Source organism: Xiphophorus maculatus, chromosome 9 (genome assembly GCF_002775205.1).
Source record: "Xiphophorus maculatus strain JP 163 A chromosome 9, X_maculatus-5.0-male, whole genome shotgun sequence".
Lineage (NCBI taxonomy): Eukaryota > Metazoa > Chordata > Actinopteri > Cyprinodontiformes > Poeciliidae > Xiphophorus > Xiphophorus maculatus.
Window position 1 is genome coordinate 26,494,661 of NC_036451.1, and position 25,983 is coordinate 26,520,643.

Here is a 25,983-nt window from a genome sequence, read left to right on the forward strand (position 1 = left end):
CCCTGCCAACTGGTGGGGGTCAGAGGGATCAACGGCACTGGCCAGCCTTGTTTCTGTCAAACTACAATGTAGCTCACTACCATCAGGGTGTGAATGACAATGTCATACGAAGAGCTTTCAAGTCCTCTGGACTAGACAAAGTGCTGTACAAGTACATTTTGGTTCACGTGTAGTAATAATAAAACGTCTTAAACAAAATGGTCTCTTTAAGTCTCTGTCGGGATTCAGAGAGGCGTTCGTCCCGTAGGAGATCGTAACCTTTCTTTCTCCTACTTGTGGTGAAGCCTCGTCGGCGGATGAAGGTACAAAACAACCCGGTGGAGGTGCGTTCTGCCCACATACCCACCTGTTTCACTTCCCACAGTCTGCTGCACCATGTGGACCCCCAGATGTAGCCTGCAGAATAATCCACATTTGCACACTCGTGAAAGTGTCCATCTGGCTGCGCAGGCACTCGGTAAGCCTCAGTACCACACAGGCCCGGTGGTCACTGTTGCCGTGGCATTTAGGAGAACACATCTACTCTGTCTCTGGAAAGGCCTGAAGTTGAGGTGGTGCCGGGCTAAGAGTGACCCGGTTGGTGACAGGGAGCTAAAATAGGGAGGAACGGATCAGAACTCGCAGGAAAAAAAAAATCACAAGAAGTGTGATTGGACTGCACTAGCTGTGCCTCAGGCTCCAGCTTGGCACCAGAGGCGCCACTCTACAGCTCCGCGTCACAGCTGCCAATGTTTAAACAATCAAAATTAAAAGTTCCCTTTGCAGAAGAGGATATTATTTCCTGTATCTTCCACTGACTGAACACAGACAGACCTGAGAAGCATTCAATGTAAACAGTTTTTATTTGTTTCCTCTTAGAAAAACTTTTCCACATAGTGGTTCAGCACTGCCATACAGAGAAAACATTCAACCTTTTCACAAACAGAACAACTTCCTATGCAGGTAGATTAAATATTCTTTTATAAAAGCAAACAATAGGTAATAATATAACCCACATTTTGCCATACATTCATCAATGGTGTAGATGACACATTCACATTGATTTTGGACTCTGAAATATCATTTTTTTCCAATGTGGACTGATAAAAGATGCAGCTTCACTGAATCTTAAAAACAAGAATTTTGTTCATTTTATGACTTTGGGTTAGTCCAAGTCGCTCTCTGAAGTAACCCATTCACTTACAAAATGTCCCACAAAAAAAAAAGAATCCTGTGGATTCAAGACCTGCATCCTTTGGAAGACCACATCATTCCTCTCTCCAGGTCTGGCGTATCCTTTAAATACCTCAGGATTCTAATCAGATGGCTTGTTAAAACTTTACTCATTTGCACAGACATGCTTTTTAATCTAATTTTTGCAAAAACTGTGTTTATTCAATCAGTTCTTTAATTAAAAAAATAAAAACAAGAAAAAAACCCTCAATCTTCTTCTTTCCCAGCTTCTGTTTAGAACTGTAATGGTTGCCAAGCGACACAATATACACCCAGGTAAGGGCGGGAAGACATTTACATCGGTCGACGAAGAACCTGGTCAGCCGGGTAGGACGCGTCCTTCAAACGTTTTAACCCCTGAAATAGGACACACCCTACAACGACTCCAAGAAAGTTAGCTTCAACTTCCAAGCTTTAGGCATCGGAAAAGCCGAACTATCTCTTTAACCTCAGTTTAGTGGGGAAAAAGTAAAGAATACATTGATAAGCCTTAACGGTGCTTGAACTGTGCAGCTACGTTGTTCCCATTTGATGGATAAAGACATATCCCAACGTCTAACCTGTTGCGTTACGCTAGGCTAAGCTAATACATTATTTAAGTATTTAAGTGAAGGCTAAGGAGATCCATGGAGCAGCAGCTACGCCCACCAAAAACTACACAGCAGCTGCTGACGCCGTAGCTGCTGTGTGAAGATAATCTGTAGCGAATCTGATGATAATATAACATGAGGGCGACTTGTTAGCACTTTTCTGTCTGTCTCATAATGGTTTATGTTTCCTCGGCTCGTGTCTCTCTGGGAAGCGTTCCTCTCATTTGTGGGGCAGCAGCGGGACAGACGTTGCTCTCGCCCCCGTCCTCGTCACCACTTCACGGGCTATTCAATTAGCACAAGAAGCATGGGAGATGGAGCCATAATGGAGCTGATGAGATGCACAAGGACAGGTGACACTAATCAGAGCGGCGCCCCATTGTCTCTGTGTGGGCATCATTAAGGAAAGAGAGCGATTTCAGGCTCTTTTCTCCTCTCTCCCAGCACGTACACACTTTCTCTCTCTTATCATCGGCTTGCAACTCGTGCAAATGTGCTTTCTGAACAAAGTGTGAGGATTTGACAAAGGAGAAAACAGTAAATGGGTGACGCTGTTTTCAGCAGGCGGCACCCAGAAGAGTCAGGGTTTTGTGAGATCCCTTTTGATTCAGAAGACGGCGAGGCATTCGCTCTTCACCACGTCCGGGTTCTTGTCGTCCCCTCCGCCGGTTGACATTTGACCCGCCGCAGCTGATGCTTCAGATTTTTCCCAGCATTCCCCCCGTCTGCTTCTTGGCTGAACTGTGAAGGAGCTCCTCTCTGCCTGCTGGTACCGACCGCTGAGGTAACTCGACAGACACCTGGGAAAACACCACGCACAAGCCATCAACGTTTCCACAGGGCCCACTTTAACGGCCACAACTTTCAAAGTACTTTCAATCGGAAAGACAATAAAACGTGACATTTTGAAGGTCTTGCAAAATCAGAAATGTGGTGTAAATTTTTACGTCACCTATTTAGTAAAGAGACTCCACCTGTGTTTGATGTGATCTCAGTTCTTTGAGGACTTTAGAGGTTTGTCCAAGAACATTAATGAACAAATAGAATGATGAAAACCACGGAACACAGCAGACAAGTCAGAGATAAAGCGTTGGAGAACTTTACAGCGATACTTTGTGATATATTGTTTAAAATAGGTAACTGTTGCTGTGAGAGCATGGCAAAGCCTTCATAGAGCCACAAACTCGTATACTGCTCTTGGAAAACATTCCAATATGAAACAGGCTTTTTCAGGAGCCGATATCCGACATTAAACTGCACACAGTAACTGCATTTAGTCGTGTTTTTGAGTTTACTGGCATTTATTGATGCTCTTGTGGAGCAAACCACAAAAAAAAGAGTAAAAAGTAACATTTCTGATCATATTGTCAGTTTTATTTTTTATTTCCCATCAATAATTGGTGTTTATCATGAGAACTATAAATCAAAATTCTTCTCAGGACAAGAAGTTTTTCACGATAAATGATAAACAACATGATAAATGCCCACCCGTAGCTGACAGGGCTGTCCAACTGGGACATATGCCTCCTCTAAGACCGCAGGAGGGTTAAAGGTATGAATAAACAGGAAGTCAACCAAAGACACAAAAGTTTCTTGTAAAAATCTGCATTTGTAATAGAATTTTTAAAAAATCCCATCCACACAGACACATCTTCCTCCTATTCTGCCGGTTTCCATTTCCCTCCGTTCCTCCCCAGAATGTGGTTTTACATTGTCTAAGCCCCAGCAAGGCAATGTATTTCTGTCTAATTAGCTACATTCAAAATGAGATCAAATGACTTTATTAGTGGAACAACATAATCCTAATCTTATTAATAAGAGTATTTCCTCTTATTGAGAGGGTCTTTAGAGTGTTTGGGAGACTCCTGCTGAATTCATTCTGCTTTAACTTGCACGATGTGGCCATTCAGTTGAAGTTACCAAATATTAAAGGAAACTGTGGCCATTTCCTTCTGTAAAGGAAATCAGTGCCATTGTACACAATGATCTTTTCTTCATTTGCTTTGTAGCTTGAGATTGAGATTGGTTTGGAAGTATTTCATTTGTTTAAATGAAATCAATAATTATCAATGTCGACTGATATGAAACGCTTACATGCTGATGTTTTTCAGCATATAAAACACATGCTGAAGGGTGTAGGGTAATGTTCTACCCTACACTGTTTACTTAACTTGTGGCCTAAAAACTAAAGCAGTAAAATCAGAATTAAAGCACGTAGGGTTCACTTCAAACGATCATTAAAGTTAATCAGTCGGGTCGGATCAGGTTGGATGTTTTAGGTCTGATCTGAACCGCACTGGTGTTGCGCGCCAGCACCAACCAGTGAAAGCAGATGAATGTCCACTTACCACCAACAGCACTTGTTTGGAACAGTGGGGGAAAAAAAGTCAGACTGTCTGGCGTATAACACGAACCAATAAAGGGCGAGGAAAATGATTGCGCGGTCGCTTCCACAGTCACAGTATCCGCAACGGAGGAAATCCGTCTTCAGTCATGATGAAAGAGCTCTGTGCCATTCATGCTGCTGCATACTAACTATCTCAGCAATCAGTTCATTATCATTAGGTCCATGTGACTGATGGAAGGGCTAATCGCGATAGCTTGACTCCGAGGTGGTCGAGCAGCAACACTTTGTATCGTTTCCTGCAATCAGCAGCCACTTAATATCAAGACATGCACCTTTCAGTGCTGCCTGGCACCCTGATGGAAGGCCGGCCAAATCAGGACTCATTATTTCCAACCGGACTATTTGAACTATGAGAGTTAATATGTTTTAATTTAACATTTTTAGGAGCTGAAAAGCACAGCGGATGAAGGCAGAGAGAGAGAGAGAGAAAAAACAAACTCCCCCGGTAGATTGAGAGAATGGATAACCTCGGCCCACATAGTAATTGGCTGCAGAGGCAAATCAATGGCCTGCATCAGAATTGAAGCATTCTGCTTGTTTACAACATCTATCATTTGTTCTTATCAAGCGTGATCAGAGCAATTTTCCCTCCCTTAATATAGGTTTGATGGCACAAAGAAAAGCTCAATTCTCCCAGAATTGGAAAACACATTTCTTGCGCTTTGTTGGTAACTAAACTGTCAACAGATAAGAGAGTCCACAGTATCAACTCGGTGGGGTTGGGGGGTGTACTGGGGGGGTGATTCATCTTCCAATTGCGCTGCTGTGTTTTCCTCTGGAACAGCTGGAAATGTAGTCCCGAAGAGAAGCCTTCGCTTCAGAGCGTTTCCGCTCAGAGTCGGCTCCAACTCACAAGGATGTGCAGTTGCCACTTGGAAAAGGCCCCCATTTTTATTTTATTTTTTTTTGCTCTTGCACATCTACAGAAGGGCGACCCGTCCTCAGGCGGCTCTCCAAACTGCTGGAGACAGTAGCGTGAGGTGAGAGAGCAGTGTAGGCCACTTTGTATCATGTCAGCGCTTGTGCTTAGACGCCGTCTCCACAGTGTCCCTTGTCACCAATCACATCCTTTTAAACCACCCAGGGAGCTCGACGCCACCCCACCCGCGCACACACACACACACACACACACACACGCACACACGCACGCACTCCTTATCTGTCAATGCCGCTTAAATAATGTAATTAATGACTTAATTAACATTTCCATAATCTATTTTAATAAATCTAACACGGCATAATGAGAGTTTCTAACCTCCGGGCGGTGGCATATAAAAATTCACAGCGCGGCGCTGCGCGGTCAGGGCACTGTCTCAGCGCCGCACACTCTCACCATGACAGCAAAGGAAGGAGAGGGCGCATATTGTGTGACAGCCTTCCGAAAGGCGGTTCCAGGCTGACAAATGTCATGTGACTCTGTGAATGTGTCCACTGGGCGACCTGCGGCGGGAAGAGGAGGGCGAACCGAAGGACTGGTTTGGAGGCACGAGGGCAGCCACGGCAAAAAAAAAAAAAAAAAGTTGCCGATGACCAGAAACTGAAGGAATGAGACGTTTTACTCTGAAAACACAGTTTTTTGGGGGTTTTTTAAATGCAGGTTAAACAGTAATCAGGAGTGTTTAATGTAAAGTGGTCACAGGAGTCTATTTTTAAGATGAAATGAAGAAAACTTATCCACATACAGAAATCAAATGTAACGTTAGCATAGCATGTTTACTTTTTAATTCAAATAAACAGCTAAAATCATATGAAGTTATGTAACTTTAATAAAAAATATATTTTTTAAAATATTTGTTCAAACTGTCACTATGTTGTGGCTGTATAATATCAGACAGATAATCTGTGAAAAAAGATCCAGGTCCTCGCAGAGCTAACTAGAAACAACCAATCAGAACCAGGAGGCGGGTCTTAGCGCTGTCAGTCACCCTCGCATTGGCCTGATCATTCCGGTTCTGATCTGGATCTTCCTGATAGCATAGCTTCCGGACGAAGCTATGTTAATTAGCATCGCAACCGATTACCACAGATAAACTGTTTTCCTGTACAGAGAGTACACAAGATTGATTGACAGCGCTAAGCCCCTCCTCCTGGCTCTGATTGGTTGTTTTTGTTGGGAAGCATTTCTTCAGATGGCAGTAGCTGAGGGAAGAGCTGGAGGAGATAGATCTTTTCACCGATCATCTATCATAACAAATCATCACCATGGTGATAATTTTAGGGAATGTGTAAATAAAAGTTATATACAGAAGCTTTAAAAACAAGTTAAATACTGATAGAATGTGATGTGTAACTACAGTAGGTCAGACCTTCCTGTGGGATTCTGGGATATCTGCAGCGTTCTTCCACAAAGTGTGTCATCCTGTGAAATTAATGAAGATATTTTCTTTATAGGGTGTTTAATTCTGTGTTGATTGTTTTTCAAATTTTAATGAGTTGACCCTTAAAGGCCACCGTAAACTTGACAGAAACTGATAATGCAGATCTGTACGAATTAATTTATCCACTTAAACAAAATCACAACAAATGTACTTGAGCATTAATCATGTTAAAGATGATTTTTAGCATAAAACCTCCCTATAAATGTGGTTTTTATAAAGTTTCCTATGTTTTGTGGAAAATCTGTAAGAGACACAACCCTGTCAAAGCTTCTAGCCGGATGACGACCACCTGAAATATCCACATGCTGTAAAAAGGAAATAAATAAAACAGAATGTTGTGGGAAAAAAAGAATGGTGTGTTACCTTTGTCCTCAAAACTCTTCCTGTTCCAGTAAAAAACTCAACTTTTACTCAGTTTGAGGTCAGAATAAAAGTGGGAATTTGGAAGTTTCTTCTTGTCCCTGATCTTAAACTCCAATATGGCTGCCTCTTGTCTCATAACTACAGTAATAAGTGGTTTAATTTGTGCATCTTATTGTTTGAAACACATTCAGGTTGGATCTGGTATTAAAATAGAATATATGATTCTTTTTTTTTTACATTTAATTAAATGTTTTACCATAAGGTCAAAACATGTCATTATACAAGATACCAGAAGTTAGTTAAATGTTGCATAAAACTTAAAATATAAAACAGAAAGAAGAAGAAGAAGAATTACTTTATTCATCCCAGCAGGGAAATTATTTCGCAGTTACAGCAAGAAAGTGCACTAACTGCACACAGTTGTGTTATTAAAGGAAATAGTTCCCATTTACTCATTTATAACTCATTTATATGCATAAATTGAGAAAAATACATTAAGCACTTGTTTTAAAGCACAGTTTTGGTCAAGAATAAACCTGTTGATAGAAGCAACTTTAGTTCTTTAAGAGCTATAAACAAAGAATTTAAAAACTTTTTGTTTCAGTCATAATTTATAAGAGCAGGAGTGACATCTATCCTGCTTTACATCAGTCGCTGTAAAGCAGGACTTTATTTTTCAGACAAAGACTGTATCTATGGAGCTGAAGTTTTAAACTACCAAGCAATTAGCATCTTAAATCAACTATAGCATTACATAGTTAGCTCTACTAGCGTAGCAGTCTCCATGTGTAGACCTATATGTTTTCTTTGAGATTTCCAAAACCCTGCCAACATTTCCAAATCTCATGTTTCATGAAACTCAGGGATTGAAAACTCAAAAGGTTTGTAACCGGAACAACTTCCGGTTCTAAAGCCAAAAGTGGTGTCGTCCAATCAGGTTTCCCTCTGACATCTAATGCTGTGTTTTCTTAATTTGTAGTTGTGCTTAATGTTGTGTTTTGAATATGTTGTTTAGGCCTGTCACAACAAGCAGTAAATCAACTAATTGCACAATAAATTAAAATGAGCTCAATAATTATCATTTTTCTCTTTCTGATAAAAAAAATCCAGTTTTTTTATCATCCAAAAACTGGATGATAAAAGTTCTCAGTCTGGTCTTCTGGTCTCCACCAGCCCTTCCTTTGAAGGGCAATTTTACTTACAATTCACAGTTCATTTTATTATTGTTTCTGTTTTGTTTATGTATTTTGGATATTTAAAATGTCTTCTAGTTCCAATTGTTCATTAGGATTTAAAGTTTATTGATCGTTGAGAATTTGTTCTTGCATCATTATGCCACTGAGACTTGAAAATGTTCTCCAAACAATAATATTTATCACAATAACGTCTGGGACAATTTACTGTCCAGCAAGTATTGCTATGGTGACAGGCCTATTGCTGTTGTGTTCTTCACTTTGTCGTTGCGTTTGGTGATTTGTGGATGCGGTTTGAACTCGAGGGCCACCGTCTGAACGAGTGGAGGACATGAGCAACAGCGAGGCATTGTGGAGGGTTTGCTTGTTGATCCTGCTCTCGTCCTCCTTTGGGAGATTAGAAGGCGGAGTGACGGGTGGGGGTGAAGGGGTCGAGGGAGGAGGGGCCGCTCCTTACAAGGCCTCCCAACCCTGGGGCTGACGTGTGATTGAGATACACACTGACAGGGGGCAGCAGGAGGCTGGCACATCCCAGGCAGAACGAGCACCACGCGGGGGCCACGGGGTCTTTAAAGACCACCAATCGTAATGAGGGTGTCCTATTATTCTGGTAATAACACAACAAAGCATCAGTCAGCGGAGAAACCTGCGCGGAGCACTTTATACAGAAGAGTTTCCCCCCGCTGTTCCCCCCAACAACCCTGAGGCTCTGTTCTTTTCCTCACAAGAAACTCAATGCTTTTTTGTTTTTGTTTTGGGTTTTTTTTTTTTTTGTCACGGATTCTTACAAAAAAAGAAGGTGTTTGCTTTTCAACTGCGGCACATCCTCGCCGCGCTCCGGGAGCGGCTAGAATACCTGCGGAGGAGAAGTGCCAAGAATGTGGCCTGTTGGAGGCGGCTGAACACGCTGTAAACAAACCCGTTTCCTGTCATAAAATTACAGCTCATTAGTAGCGTGGACAAGGCCTTCAACAACATAATGATGCAGAAGCTCTCCACCGCTGCCACCGCATTTATTAATTACCAGCTGACTTGCCGCATTCCTCGCAAAGGCAGTTAATAGGCAGAGAGGGAGAAGTTATGGGCCTTGTTGAGTTAATTACAAACAGCCTCTCTTCCTCCAATTTGTGACAAAACACCGAAGGAAGGACGCACGCACGCAGAAGACAAGTTTTAGTTCCTCTACTGGCACAAGAGGCGGTTGCAGTTTATCCGAAGGTCCTCTCTGCTGTTGCAAAAAAAAAAAACAACACAAAAAAAACATTAACTGGGGATTTTTTTTCACAAAGAGCGCCGCTTATCTAAATCTCGGCTATCGCTTGTCGCGGGGAAAGGTGGAGAGGTCACAACGAAAACATAGATTGATTTTCAAAAACAAGTATAATGAATTGAAGTTCTAAGTATCCCCACTGAGTAACTGAGAGTACGGCAATTACTGATTACATAAAACGTTTTTTTTTTCCCCTCTCTCTCTTTTAATCTGATTACGGCGTCCACCATATGTTGCTTTTCTAATCAGAGAGTAGATATCTAATGTAATATTTACGAGGCGGATGTTAATAAAAACAGACTGTTCATTTACTAATGGTGTACAGTACAGCAGGCATCAATCCAATTAGCGATATCATAATAAGGGAAACGCTAAAAATAAAGCGGAGGGGCGATGCTGTGGCTAGTGGTCAGAACTAACATGTTTTTGCAGTACTTTGGATGAGGAAGACATCGTGTAAACATAAACAAGCATGTTATTAATAAGTGTTCTTTACATAAAGTGTAATTAAGGAAAATTAATTCCTAATAATTGATTAGAAGTGTAACAGGATGAGATCGCTCTACATTAAAACATTGTATTTCTTGCCAAAGCGAAGTCTTTATTTGTGTGACTTTTTGTCTTTTAAAGTAATTGTGAGCTTGCATCAGTTTGAAGGCATGCGCGTTGTTTTAGGACTTTTATTTTGAAGTACGAAAGGAAGCAGCTTTTCGGTTGCGCGGAAGTTGCAAACCCATTCAAGGCCTCCTCCAACATCTTACACCATCTTCACTCAAATGCTTTGGGTAATCAGTAAAGTAAAATGTTCTAGATAAGATTGAAAACTGTCTGTGACGTCCGGAACACATTTATGTCGGCAGACATGAAGAAAAGCGTCTGACTCTGTTTTGAGTTACATCTATGCCAGTGGGTGATGCAGTGAGAAAAGTGAGAAACACCAAGATTCAAACTCTGGACCTTGTTGCTACCAGCTGCCTCATCCCTTCATTTCAGCTCCCAAAATAAGTTAAAGCAGCTCATAGTAGGGTTTGTTAAGGGATAAGGTTTAAAATTAGCCGTAAGGACAAACAATACAGGATTTGACGTCTTAATCGATAACAAAGAAAAGTTCCTGCTGGACTAAATAGCATTGGTGAAAGAAATAACACTTTCAGTTTTTAGATGCTTTTCTAAAAACATCTAAAAGCTTTTCTTTGTCTGTCGGAGACTTGACTTAATTTTATGAGCAACTTTAGCTGCTAATAAAGTTAAAGTCGGTAACTGTTAAGCCCGAGTCTGGACTGATCAAAATCTAAAGTACTTCAAACCAGAAAAAGATCATTCTGGACTCAGCAGCCAAGTTTTAAATCAGAGCTTAAGGTTTATAAAACGAAGCAACAAAAAAATGCCATTCTTCATTTTCTCAAGGCGATTGCTCATCTCGCAAGTTGAATGTGTAATTACACCCATATACGTACAATTAGAGATATAATAGTTTTGCTGTTTTCATTATATTTTATTTTAATTTGTTGTGACTTTTTATTGCCTGTTTCATTTAGTTTTAATTAGATTTTAGAATGGGCTTTTTGGTTTTTATTAGTTAAATATTGTTTCGTTTTTCCATGCTTCGGTTCATATTTAGGTGCAGAATTCAAAAAGGTCAAATTATTATTATTAACTGTCTAGTTTTTTAAATTACAGCCGTAATTTGCCAGCAGCTGCCTTAAACTGCTTGCGTTGGGACAAAAGAAACAAAAATCAATTTCCCATCAGTTCGAAAAGCTAATAAATAAATTCATAAATATGATAACAAAGGGCATCATATCGATAACTTCAGTATGTTTTAGTTGGTTGTATAAACACGATATAGTTCCAGTTAGCTACTGCTTTCCCCCGTTAATTACCGTATTTATTTCAGGTAATGAAAAGGTTTTCTCAGTTTCAGTCTTGGTTATTGGGTTAGCTTTGGTTAGCTGTAGTAGCCTTGGCTACTGTATGATAAAATACTCACATGATGAGCAGCAGCTCCGTCAGGAAGCCGAATAGGGCCGCTGCCACTTTAAAGGTGATGGGAGGTGAAGGGTCATGGAAGGCCGTCATCAGGCAGTGGACCACGAAAGGCGCCAGTCCCATCAGAAGCAGCACGATGATCAGGACCAGCCACGTCCTCCACTGGGAGCTGAGCGATCGCCACGGAGACGTCCTCTGCAGCTGGTACTGGAGAAGAGAGCAAGAGGGATCATCGCATCATCTCACATGTCTGATTTCACTAATCACCGCAAACTTTGTGAACTAAAGGAAGAATAACAAAAGAGGTTTTTAAAAAAAATGTTGTTAAGTTAGGGAGCCAATTAAATGGGGCTCAAAAATGTAGCTTCAAATTATTTAAAAAAATTTGTTTGGTGTTAACTTTGTTATCATTAACAAAATGTTTTCCAGTTGCTTTATCAGCTCCACCATACAGTCCTTACTCTTTAACCTCAGAGTAGAATGTAGAAGTTCATCTTGCAGCAGGAGAAATAATCTTAATATACAACCAGAACCACAGCAGAATGGTGTAGATTCTGTAATAAATGACTAAATATATTCATGTGTTAGAATCTAACTGAGAGGTTTTAACAGGACTGACAAAGTCTGACAAAGCTTGGGTTATTTTGTAAAGAACACAGAGCAATGACTTCAGTGCCTAGCAAAGCAAGCAAAATGTATTTAGCTCTGGGTCAAAGTATGCCACACTTTTCAGTTTTTTTTTTATATTGAAAACCATGTATTATTTTCCTTCTAATTCACAATGATGTTCCTCACTTCATTGGTCTATCACAAAAATATCAACTCAAGATTTGTGCTTTTTAATGTGAAAAAAATATAAAAGCTACAGCGATGTGCATACTTTAGCAACATTAGTTCACATTAGCCTTCTGCAGCTAACAGATTTAAGATTATAATAATAATCAGTTTCATTTATAATGCTTTTATATTTCAAACTGAGCTCTCAAAGGCCACATCCACACAATGATGATGGCTAGCTACCGTATTGCAGCCTATAAACATGCTAACATTTTTTGGTAGTTAGCTGTTAGCAGAAGCTATTTACATGGAAATATTTGTAGTTTACGTCCATAAATCTACTGTCACTTCAAGTCAACTCTAATAAGATGTAAACAGCTATTGATAAATCTGGAAACACATTAGAAATAGTGATTTATTTATCTTTTTTTTTAGCCGTCTCATTTAGCATACAGTTACAAAACTGAGAAACTGCAGGCAGAGATTCTTTATTAAACTACTAAACGTATCGCCTACCTACTTACAGAGCGCTTTACACAAATAGCTCCAGACCACTGGCCGTCTATATTTTTAAAAAACTTCAAACATCCGGTGCGCTGCAGCTTCAAACAGTAAACATGCTGTGAGTTACAGAGCTAAAGTGGAATATAAAGTTCCTATAAGACGACCTCCTGTTCAATGTAGCATGACCCCATGGTAATAAACCCCCATTGGAATAAATTTAAACTAACAGAACTTTCCTTTAGGTTTAGAATTGTTATATATAACACACACACAAAAAAAAAATTAAAAACACATACTCATGCATAAAAAACACTGAGAGATGCATGCAGTCATTAAGCCCGCCTGCAAACACCGCCTTAAGTCCTGGGCAAATATGGCTTTGCTCTGGAGACAAACCAAACCACTTAAACAATGTTTGATTAGCGTCTGGAATTCATCTGCAAATGCACACTCGCCTCAACCTCTTTCATGGCGGCTATTCATTAATTAGATTCTTTGTGCAACTGAGCTATCCTCAATGTTTAAGGTTACATCAGGCCCCACTAAGTGGCTGGCTGATAACAGAATGCATCCATCTTCATTACTCAGGCCGCTGTGTCTGGGCTTGCTCCTCCAGCAGTGCTCTGTGTCAGTGGGCTCTAAAGAACTCAAACATTTCATCGCACACGGATCCTGAACTTTTTGCCTCCTTGGATTTTAGTCACTCTGACTAAATTAGCGGATTGTAGTTTTTAATTCTTTTGATTCAGACTGATAAACAGAGGCGTTGTGTGCAGGTTGTTAGAAAAGGTGTCGTCCTTCTAAATCAGTGTTTCTCCAACTTTTTCCAAGCGAGGACCAATTGACCCGTCTAACAAACACTCACGGACCACCTCACTCGAAACTGCCGCTGCAACAACACAACATCTTAGTATGCAACCTGAAATTAAAATTTGAGTCTCTTAATGAACTTGTTGTTAATGAGAAGGGTGGTGCTGTTTTGTAAATCGGGAACAAGTCTACTGAAAGAGTGGAATCCAACAGTTTCCTGTCAGCCCAACGTAAAGAATGATTTTATGTTAGGTGTTACAGATAATCAGTCAGCAGGGGGCGCAGCGCTGCTCGCCGTCTCATTGCTGTCATATTGCTGCGCAGTATAGCCCCCCAGGGCTAACTGGGGTGGAAAAAAGTTAATTTACTAGGTGACAAAAACTGATTCGTTATATCCTGTGATCATCCATCTATATTGTTAAACCAGTAACACTCCCACTGCGAGCCAGTTCCTTGTTCTTTGGGTTGGCATTAGGGGAATTAGAGCACTAAACGGAAAATCTTCTTAATAGACCAACAGCAAAAAGTCATGAAACCAATGATATGACTACAATTCAAACTTTATGTGACATTATGTTGCTTTGATTGGTCGATCTTTTATAGGAGAACTACCACTCTTATAAAAGCGCAATTGAAATTATGAGCAGGATAACTTATTCCTGTAAATAAATGCATAAAATGTAACCCCAACTCATTACCATCACCATCAGTGTGTGCAGCATTACTATAAAAATTAAATGCCTAAAAGGTTTTAAAAAGTCGTAAAGCACAAATAATTGTATGGCGTTCCAAGAAAGAGTATATAAGGAGGTGGAGGGAGGTCGGGGGGGACATTATGTATGTTCCAGACACATAGAGTCATTTTATACCACAATGAAGTAACTGTTGCCTTCAGTCGTTGTGAAAATGCTGCATATATATAAAAAGCAACTTGAAAGAAATTGGACTTTGCAGAACATCCACATGCGAGGCCTTAAAACTGATTTGAAATTGTCTTAAAATGAAGTCCTTGGCTTTTCTAAAAACCCTCTAGTTTCATTTACTGGATCCGACGTGAAATGCCATCTGACTTTCAGACATATTTGAGATTTTAGATAGACTGCAGCAGGTAACATTTTCAACAGAAAATTCACAAACCAGATGAAGGCCAGCTGCAGAGGGGCCGATAACTGAGTGGATTTTCATGTTTGTTTGAATCAAAAATTCATGTATGTGAATTTCTCTGAACATGAATTAAGTGCTGTGGTGTTTTTCAGTATGTTTACAGTAAAATACTATTTGCCTTTATGCATATATTGAAAGAAGGGGGAGGAGGGAGGAAATGTCTCCATCAGGTAGACAAGGTTTTAATCTGAGCCTCCAATTGAGACTATTTTTACTGTTTTTACTGTTTTTACTGGGTTCACGTCAACGTTTGATTGCGTTGTAACAGACTAACCTTCACATTTTTAGCAATTCAAACTTTAGAAACTTGCCTTAGTTTCACCTTAAATATAACTTCAGGTTGTCTGACTTTTAGGTTTCAAACTGAGCCTCCAATCATATATATATATATATATATATATATATATATATATATATATATATATATATATATATATATATATATATATATATATATATATATATATATTTAAATTAACAAGACTCAAGTCATTGAGTACAACATTGCATATTGTCTTGAAGTTGTTCAAAATTCAAACATTTGAATTGCCAACCAACACACTTTAAGAAAGACTAACTCTGGTTCTGAGTGTTGCTGGTCATGTGGTTGATTGTAGTATTGTAAAGATATTTTAAATTTATATTCAAGTTGAAATTTAAAAAGTGTTTCCTTACACTAAAGTTATCTAAACCAGCATTTTCTGTCCTGTGACAGACGGTTAAATAGACTTACTTTCTCTCGTAAAGCAGGCCAGCTTTTGTAAACTCACTGCTCGGTTATCATGTTTTGTTGGTTTGTCTTTGCCATCAGAGGACTGTCTTCTTCTTTGCGCTATATTTTCCTCAGCTGAAGAAAACCAGAACAAGCCAGAACAAATGTTCTTACTGGTTGTGCAGGTAGAGCACATTCATCAGCTGTCGACTGGGTTTCACAGCATCTGGTTGTCACAGAGATCATCCCTGGACGCAGCTTGGACTAAACAGGTAACACGGTCGTGTTTCCACCCCCACAAATAAGTGTTGCAGATAAGGTTTTTCTCCTGAATCGCTGTTGCCTCCCAGATATCTCAGAGGAATCTTTAATAATGTTCAATGTTGCATTTGTTTAAATGATGGGTCAAAAATTCTGGCTGTGACTTTTTGGGTATAGTACTGTCTCGCCTTTGGTTTCACAGTGTGGCAGCTGCTGTTTATTAATGATCTCCTTTCATGTGTGTGCGCGTGTGTGTGTGTCTACTTCTGGATGAAGAGGGACTTATGTGGAAATATGCAGAAATTGTATTTGTGTTGCCCAACCAGCTATTAATATTGATTGTACATAGTGACCCCACTTTTAGAATATGTGGATTTAAACAAACCCAATACGGATTCTTCGCTCCTCTATTGATTGATTGGTTTAGTCTTTAAAGGTCAAAGTCACAAAACATGAGTGTGTAAATAAACAGTGTCGACTTTTAAAGTTATCCAAGGTTTTCCAATTATCGTTTGAATCTATGACAACCATAGCTCATATGACTGCTATCAATATACAGATGACAGGTTTTAGCAGGAAGGTTGAGAACTCAAAAATTTCACATTGCAGTGAAAAAACCTAAAATGACTATTTTGTTTCCTCTGACATCCTGACTGATGCCTTGATTCTGTGGAAAAATGCAGTTCTTCAAATTTCTGGAAACAATTTCCCTTTTCCATTCAGTGTAATATAAAACGATTAAAAAGCAATAGGCTACATCCTTACTTGTGCAGCTCTAATTTACTCTGTTTTGGCCTTGGTGTCACTGAAAGAGGTTCTGTTGTGTGATACAGCACCACATTTTTTCAGGAATGTCTTAAAAGGCTAAATTGCTTCCTAGAAAACACATTTTAAATACAAAACACAATATAAAGGTTCAGTCCTGGTAGAACATTCACTTCACTTAAATGCTTTCTTTTTCTTCCAAAGTTATCAGTAACTTTGCAGTATTTTTCTTTTTGCAAATAATTTAAAGGGGGGATATTATATAAAATCGACTTTTCTTTTTAAGCTTCACATCATGTTATAATGTTGTACATTAAAAACAGAGTGTTGCTTTGGCTCATGAATGTTTGAATCTCCACTGGCAGCCATTCAGGCGTGCCTTACCGCCGGCTCATACGAAGCACCGCCTATTTCCACAAAGCTCCGCCTCCCCAGCTCAGTTCATGCTCCACTCAGCTCCACCAGACTAGCGGCAGCAGCAATTGGCAAACACCTGGTGGAACCGCCCGACTCTTGAGCCAATAATACAAATCAACACTCAGTCCAACGTTCCTAAGAACAGCTGTAAACGGCCGAATGGAGAAGTACTGTTGTGATGACTCGCTGAAGGGGGAGTATTGGAAAAAGTAGGAGGTTCTTAAAGAGACAGGCCAATCTCCAGGTGTCAGATGATGCAAATATACATTTCTTTAAATATTGCAGCATTTTCACCACAACTGTAGGCAACATCGTTTCTTGATTCTGCAATAATATGCCACAGCTATTATTGTCTGGAAAACACATAATATGGCCATTGGTGAAAGGAGTTAAACTCTTTACCACTTCAGTTGGTTTAAACCTTTTGTTATCCACTCGGTGAAAATCTTTAAAACGTTATTTTACGTTATATAAAAATACAACTTTTTTACCCCAACTGTCTGATATTAAATCAGATTCAGCTTTTCTTGAAATCTTTTCCTTTATGTCCTTGGAAGTTAGTTTTGACTTGTTTCAAGTGAACTAAGATATTTGCACTAGAAAGTAGAACAAAATTACTTGATAATATTTAGTGTTTTTTCAGTGAGGACAAAGGAGGATGTTCGTAAGTTTGGGGCGGGGAGAGGGACTGGTGCACTTCACAAAATAGTTGGCATAATGAGGGAAGAACATGGAAATATTGAAGATACGCCTCAAGACCTTAGCCACAAAGCAAAAGCTTGGGCACAAATTGGTCTTTCAAATACACAAATACCCTTGTAACTCCGCCACATTAGTTATAGTGACATAAGAGCGACAATGTCAATGCTGGCTTCACAACTTTGAAATAAAACCTCTTCTTTTGAATTATACATTTTTGTTTGCTAACCTTCTAGAGTTAGAGAAAATTAGCAAACATGAGAATCTGAGTTCATAATGACCAAGCAGTTGTCTCTGTGTTGCCCTGCAACAGATTGGCGACCTGTCCAGGGTGACCCCACCTGTCGCCCGGAATGTCAGCTGGAGATAGGCACCAGCAGCCCTGCTGACTCCAATAAGGACAAGGGCGTTAGAAAATGGATGGATGGATGTCCATGCAGTCTGCTGTAAGGAAGGTCAAAGCTGTAGTGGCAACATATGAAGATTTTAAGCAGAAAATGTTTACAGTCCATGTTGAGCATACTAGGGATGATGCCGTGGACAAGTAGCTAAGTGAAGGACAGAGGACATCCGCCCAATCTGTTGTGGTATGGACAAGAGCTAAAGGCACGTCAACCGGTAAATAACGGTGCTTTTCAGGAAAAAAACCCAAGAAAAAACAAAAAGCCATCCATAAAAAAACACAATATTCCTTGAAGTTCCACATAAAATCATAGAAACATGGAGACATAATCACATAAAAAGTTAAAACGAAAATTGAACAAAAGACGAAAATCCCTGCAGTAAGAACATGATGGAGACCAATCATTTGAGCAAATTGTACAGAACGAGTGCTTTAAACTTTTACACGTGTACCACAATTATGTGCAGAACTAAAGTGGGGAACTCTATGTTCTGCCTCGCAACCTTTAAAAGTTACACATAAAACAAAACCAGAACGACACGCATGACGAGGATGGATAAATCAGAACATGAGGACTCTGTGCTATCATTAAAGTGTGGGAACATTACTGTTTCTCACTGGAATACAGTGATGTTTGATGTTTTTAAAAAAAGGCATCATCCAAATTTAAACCTGCAGCTCTGGAACATCTAACCAAATAAGACCAGGACGAAGCCTCGATAAATGCCGTAGGAGTCTTTAAGGCAACAAATCTGACCATACTGGATTACTGAAAACACCTGTTTTCAACACTTGCTAAAGCTATGCTACATGCTGCACAGTTTCCACTCATTAGCATTTTAGGCAGCAGACTGAAGCAGTTATAAAAGAATCCTTAGAGTCCAGTTGTATTTGACCTATCCAAAGTGTCAGTACATTCTAAGCAGAATGCTGAAACAGCACCTGTCAAGTAAATGTCATTTATTTTATACTTTTACTCTTCTGTTTTTATTTTGTAAGAAATTGTTCCGCCTCACTGTTTACTCTTAAAATTAAATGTAAGCAAAATAACAATATTCTACTCAGCAAAAAAAAGGAAGTCCATTCTAGAACTTTTACCAAGAAAAGCAGGAACACTATCAGTTTCTTTTAATTAAAAAAAAAGACCTCATTCATATCCTCAAGTGTAACCATGGGTTACTCCATCAGCAGAGATAACAACAGACCCGTCTCTTTTGCCTCAGCTTTAGCAAACCCTGGCTCAGCACTGTAGGAAATGGTGACACATCTGCTAATGTGCTCGTTCTTTTGCTAACTTTTCAAAATGTTTACCGAATCTAGCTTCCACTACATTCATTTACCAGATAAATTCTAAAGCAATAATTTACTTGGCTGTTTCCCAAACTTTCAGTTGAATAAAGTTCGACCGCTGTGTTGAAGTTTTGGTTTATCAACTGTTAAGAAATCTTCAGTCAGTCGTTTATATTAATGCTCTTACTTTGAAGTGGGTGAAAACTGTTTACGCAGCTGTTCCATTTCCTCTCCTCCGTTTCTCTCCCCTCCCGTTCTCAAGGGTTGGACGTTTGCCCTTGACATATTGTGTCAAGGACATAATAAGTCGTATTACCTTGATATCACACATGTAAGTCTACCACACTATACCCAAGAAAGCATTTCTTGTTACGGTACTTCTAACTACTTACAAAGATCCACACAGTGCCTGCAGTTGTGGAGATCTGGAACGCTTTTTTCTATTCTGTTTTGGTACTTAGTAACCTTTAACTGGCTCTTATGGGCATATCGACAGTCTCTTGTTAGATCTCCTGGTTTCAGGTGCAACATAAATTAACTGTGTAATGTGGAAATGCCAGGCCGCTCCTGAGACTCTTCTGTCTGTCTCCCGTGTACATGCCGTTTGTTTGCTAACATCAGGGATGAAGTTCCACTTGGACAAGACCAAACTCGAAAGTCTATTAACTTATTGAGATTAAATGCCTGATGCCTTTCCTTCCCATTTGCTCCCCTCATCCCGCGTGGCCACCCCTCCTGACCGGCAGCACACCTCCAAAGCAGAAAGGTGATTGATGAGACCCATCAGGCTGATCGGAATCTCTCCTCTCATTAGACTCCTTATGCATCTAAGCAGTTTCAACACACACGGGGAGTTGAAAGTAGGGGGTGAGGAGCAAAAGGTTCATCCGTTATTTGACTTTTCAGATGATAAGTACCCTTACTAAAATTTTACCCCACGTGTTAATGGAAGTTCACTTGAAGTTTTTTGGGGTGGAAAACAAGTAACAAGGCGTAAGATTTCTGCTTCCTGTGTGTCATGGCTGGTGAACGCTCTTTGTTTCTAAGCGGTTCCATGACGGTTGCGGTGGATCCTCTCATTGACGATCCTCTTGATGAGGGAAGGTACGTTGGAAAGACACAAAGGAAAGAAGACTTAGGAAGTTTATATATACGCGCAACGCTAACAGATGTGCTCAATCACATTAATGCAAGTGCTGCACATTATAATGAACTAATTGCCCAGGGAGGCTGGATTCACTACAGTTTCCTGGTGATTGCATCGCTGCAAATAAAGTGAGGTTCCAGCGCGTTCAGATAAATAACCTAATTTTATCTGACAATAACTAAGATAAATAGTCTGAACTGGAGCCCTTTATTGAGCGTGTGCTGCAGCTGTTTCATGTTTACTATTCAGCCCTTACCCCTTTAGGGTTTTATTTTTTTCAGGCAACAAGTTTGATGAATCTACTAGAGATGATGTTGGAGCAGCATTCAAACATTACAAAAAGAAAAACAGTGTGTAAATATCTAACTATTCACTGAACTACACAAAGTGTAGTAGGATTTTATTAGCATATTTCATTAGTTACCATCTTCTAGGGATGTGATGAGGCATCGTGGCATAAAGTTAAGAAGTTTAAGCTCGACAACTTGTTGCTGTTCACGTGTGAGAATCTTATTTTGAAGGAAAAGGGGAGTATTTCCTGTTTTACTGTGCTGTGTTGACGGAGCGTGCTCACAAAGCACCTCCATGGGTGCTGAAAAAGCAACCCAACTGAAAAAGCACTGGAGGCTTAGTCTTTATTCCAATATATCATGATTTCTGATGATTTTGATGACAACATTTGAAAAATGTCATGTTTTCATCATGTGATGTCATCATGCACCTTGAAATGCCTTATTGCTGAAATGTGTTACACAAATTCTCTTAACGGTCAGAGGAGCTCCATCTGACACGCACTGACCTTTGTTATGAGTAATTCAACAAAATTATTTAGCCATGTGGATTGTGTATGGAATATTGAACTTTCATCTGTATGACTAGGTATGAAAAACAGACTGATAAAGCTACTCTACTTCTCTACTGCCTCAAATCTTTTCCCAGCCTTGAATGGATCGCGGTTCAGTAACGTACACCATCTGGCCATTATAGAACAGAAGCATTTTACACCCATAATCCCAATATGCACACAAACACAATTTGAAACACAGTACCATCAGAAGTGACATGCATACTTTACAGACATACAAGGACTTTTTTTCAGACAATGTGCTGAGATCGCTGTTCAAAAAAAGAAACGGGATTCAGGATTTTCATGTCAGCTGAAGCTCAGTTTGTGATCTGAGTCTGGATGTGAGATGAGCAAAACGAACCGTAAAGAAATTATGTCAACAAACATGATGATGAATTAAAGAAAATGCCACTTATAATACTGGCTCATTTTAGCCAGTGGTCTGATTTTTGCACGCTCCCTGTTCAGCGCATCAACTATAAAAACTATAAACCCATCTTTCTTTCAGGAATAATTCTGTCCTGCCAGTAAAATGCTAACCGCAGACGAGACGCTTCCAGTCCTGCTTATTAGAAAATATATATATGTACAGTACAGACCAAATGTTTGGACACACTTTCTCATTGAATTCAATGGGGTCTGCTCTGTCCCTTCTCATAGACACTTCACTGTTGCGTCTCCTGTCCAGCTTGTTGTCCAGTTGAACACCGAAGTGTTTATATTCCTCAACCACCTCCACTTCTTCTCCCATGATGGAAACAGGGTTTGATCTGATCCTGTTCATTCTGATATCAACAATCATCTTCTTTGTTGGAAGAACATTTGAACTTGTTCATAATAATAATAACAACAACAATAAAAATTTGAAGTAGCAATAATAATAACGGATAACATTAGTATTGATATACTAGTAATAATACAAATGTTTTAATATTAGTATATTAATACAAATATTTAAAATTATTGTTATTACTACTACAAATTTTATTGTTATTAATAATATTAATAGTAAATTAATGCTAATATTAGTATTAATATACTATCATATATATATATATATATATACTGTATATATATATACTGTATATATATATATACTGCTTCATTTTGTTATGTCTTGACCCACATATAAAATGTTTTAACTGTGCTGAGCTGTATGTTTCAAAAACAATTTTTCAATTACAAATGTGAGCAAATCCTTGTCGGTATGCGGCTACCGTCTAAAATAAAATCCCAATTTTGCAATTGTGGTGTTTCCATTAAATAAAAAAAATCATTTTAAATCAAATGTGAATAAACTTGTTCACATAATAAGTCAGTAAGACTCATGGTGATGACAAATGTAAACACTTCTGAGATATATTCATAGTTCAGTCATGGCTCTTCATATATCAACCATTGGAGGTGACGTCGGCGTCTTATTCAGGCGATGGAGCGACAAGCCCCGCCTACTTGAGAACGGCTACGTATGCAACGTTCTGGACAAATTGTAGTCGGCGATTGTACAGGAAAGCTACGGATTGAACACTTTTGAATGACAAACTCAACTTTCGATGATGCACATTGTCCAAGTGCCTCCAAATAAGCAACTTGCTGCTGTGAAAAACCACCTCAACATTTTTTTTTATCAAAAAACTTCTGTTTTTTAATTGCTGTGTATCCACTGAGCAAAATTCTTAGTATTATTTTTTTTCCCCAATTTTGTACAATTTCATGGTCAATAGAAACACAGTGGACCCCACACCATTTTCAGGAGCGTATCTGAAATAAACCAAATACAAATGCAATGGTACTTGACAAGCTATTGGCTGTTGTTTACAAAGCAGCCAATGAAAGGCCGCCATTTATTTTCCTTGGTGCTAATCGGCTTTACAATCAAGAGCAGAGATGAAGAAGAAGACCATGCTAGCTTCTGAGGTAGTGCCAAGGTGGTTTCCACTTTGAGTGTTTATGCATGGTAAGGCAGGTTTGGTGTTTGACCTATTAAAAAAGGCAGATATAAGCATATTTAGAAGGGGTCTCATGTATTTGTGGATTTTAGCTGTTCACAGGCAGCGGCTAACTGCCATAGTACCGGGGATCCACTCTATACCTGCAGGCATTAGTGCTACCTGTCAGATCTGGATTAGGCGAAATATCGAAATCAGAGTTAAATCCGGCTGTTTGATCAATCTGTGAAGTGCACCGGTGCCGCATGGGAATATTGGCAGGGGTCCTGTTGAACGGACGATGGAGGCCGTGTCTGCATCGCTGTGGGAAAATCCAAGACAGTGCATGTGAGCAGAGCAACAGAGGACGCATTGTGTGAGGGGTTTTAGGTGTCGGAGACGAGAAGAAGCAGACTTTGTCTGTACAGGGTGGGGTTCTGGTCATCTGCCATCGGATAAGATATCCTGACAAGGCAATCGGAGGGAAACAAATTCTGCAGCCGCACGGGTTCAACGCTCTCCTTCCTCACCCTGATGAGCTTTTGAAAAATGGAGTGCGGCTGGAATTGGTTTTGTATGAGGGGCTTCGGATCTGTCTGCTGTCAGGATTATTGCCACCTGTCTTCATTGGCTGCAAAGGTCTTTTAATTAATCTGCCTCTCCTTCTTAGTGGCCAAAGAGGACAGAGTGAACGGCAAGCTGTCGGCTCTTCTCAGCACCAACGTGTCAGACCTGCTGCAAATAAGCACGTCTGGTTTAGCAGGAGACAACTGTGATGCAGCAACTCCAGGATCAACAAAATATCTCTTCTTTCATTTCAACAGCAGGGTGATAATTAGGTATCTTATTTAATTTAGGTAATTAAAGTGGGATTTTTTTCCCCTGTTTGCTGTATGGTGATTTACAATAGTGTATTAGGGCCACTGTAGATAAAAAAAGGAGTATATTTCTGCTAAACTATCTAATATCCAGAAAAAACAAGGAAGTTGAGTTTGAAACAACTTTGAGTTTGAAAACGTGAAAATTTGCTGGGAAAAAACCCCTCAAATTTTGACATTAATCTCAGAAATGTTATAGAAAAAACATGGAAATTTTCAGAGTTTGAAAAGTTTGCTAGAACAAACTGAAACTTTGAGATCAAGCTCAAGAAATTTTCCAGAAAACAACTTGGAGATTTGAAGTTTGAAGAGTCGCTACACAGAAGCTTGGAAACCTTCTACAAAAAACCCCAAAATATTTGTTTTGTTTTAAAAGCCTAAAATTTTAAACTTTTCAAACTCAGAAATTTTCAGGATTTTTTTCTAGAAAAATGTGAATTAATCTCAAAGCGAGTTTTTCCCTAAGAAATTTGTACTTTTCCAGACTCAGAAATGTCCCTTGTTTTTTTCTAGAAAGTTTCAGATTTATATTCAAATTTTTATCTAGAAATGTTTTGACTTTTCAAACTTTTTTTTCTTGTTTTTTGGCGTAAATACACTCGATTAAAAAAAAAAAAAAAAAAAAAATCCATCTACAATGTCCCTTACACACCATCGTAATAATTTCCCTTCTGGTCAGTGAATCTGCAAACGGAGCTCTTGGGAGATTCCCTTTCGTCTGAGCGTTAACATCTGCAAAATAAAAAAAAACTAACTATTTCTACGACATGTTTCCACAGGAAGGTGACCCCGATATCAGCAGATGTGAGCAGAAGCTGTGAGCTAGGAGCTACAGAATGAGATGTAGCGTTGATGGAAGGATGCAGAAGGATTAAAACGGTACTGGAAACCCACGCCAAGCTCATCAGTGTAAAAGTGTTATTACACAACCATCAGCTTTGTTGCTGGAGCAGGAGAGGGTAGATGGATTCACAAGCATGGAATACAGCAGGCATCAAGACAGGAGTGTGTTTGGAGGGGAGGTGGTGGGGGAGTGCACAGCCTCAATAAACCTCTTTCTTTTTTGTTCCTTGGGGCCCCGTGAGGCGGCTCCAGAGACCTGCCACCGGCCCCGACCTCGCACAGTGTCAGGTTGATCAAGAGTTTGTTGGGTTTGCAGGGGGGAGGATGAGAGAATCTGCACCTGTGCGTTCCTCTGAGCGTTGCGATCACTTCGGATTTCCTGGAGTGAAGTTTGAGCTCGGCTCGATGTCTGCGTCTCGGGGCATGCCCGGACACGCCCGACGGAGAGCGGTTTGTGTTGTACACACTCTCCGCCGTTTCCTGTGGAATGTAAGCTGCCCGCCGTACGGCGAGGCCGGGGGTTATGTTGTGGCGCAGGTGCAGTTTGGGAAGAGGGACTGGAAACCAGGTCGCAGCACGCAGGTCATTAAACCGCCTGAGAGGTCTCTCTTGGACTTTCGCCGCAAACACAACGGAGCTTTATGTTTTCTGAACGAAGACAATCGGATAAGTCTCATCGCGTTCTCCTCGCCCTGAACGCGTGCCAGAGCGCTCTTAATCAGCAGCACTTTTCTATACGTTTGATTAAAGCAAGAATGAGCTGTTGCATCTCTAAGGACTTCTTTTCAAGTGAAGAACACTTTTTCATTTGGCAGATGCTCGTATGCGGCGCAGCGCCGTTGCCGCCCACAGGTATAATCAAGCAGAAAATTAATAATCCTTCTGCAGGACTACAATAAATCACTGCGCTTTGGACAATTAATAAAGGAGGCGAAGCTCGGGGTGTCTGATTACAATAGTTATGATGCATATCATCAGGACTTAAATCCAGCATTTTACAGTGGAGCTTCAGACACCACTGCACATTACTGATGTTTAAATTGGGAATAAGGGAAGGTCATGGGCCATGAAGGATGTTGTGCATCTCCATCTTACACTCTGGCCAAACTGCATGTGTTTACCTCCTGCATATCTCA

The 25,983-nt window shown here is 39.9% G+C and overlaps 1 protein-coding gene across 1 annotated transcript in view; it reads right to left on the minus strand.

Annotated features, from left to right (window-relative positions):
- Positions 1–835: 835 nt before the first annotated feature.
- Positions 836–25,983, minus strand: part of LOC111609660 — a 96,760-nt gene continuing 71,612 nt past the window's right edge. Inside the window, exons 4-5 of the mRNA XM_023339122.1 lie at positions 11,404–11,609; positions 836–2,602 (exon numbers count right to left, since the gene is read on the minus strand). Of these exons, the coding sequence (XP_023194890.1) occupies positions 2,410–2,602; positions 11,404–11,609 (399 nt within the window). The 3' untranslated portion in view covers positions 836–2,409. The remainder of the gene's footprint in view (positions 2,603–11,403; positions 11,610–25,983) is intronic.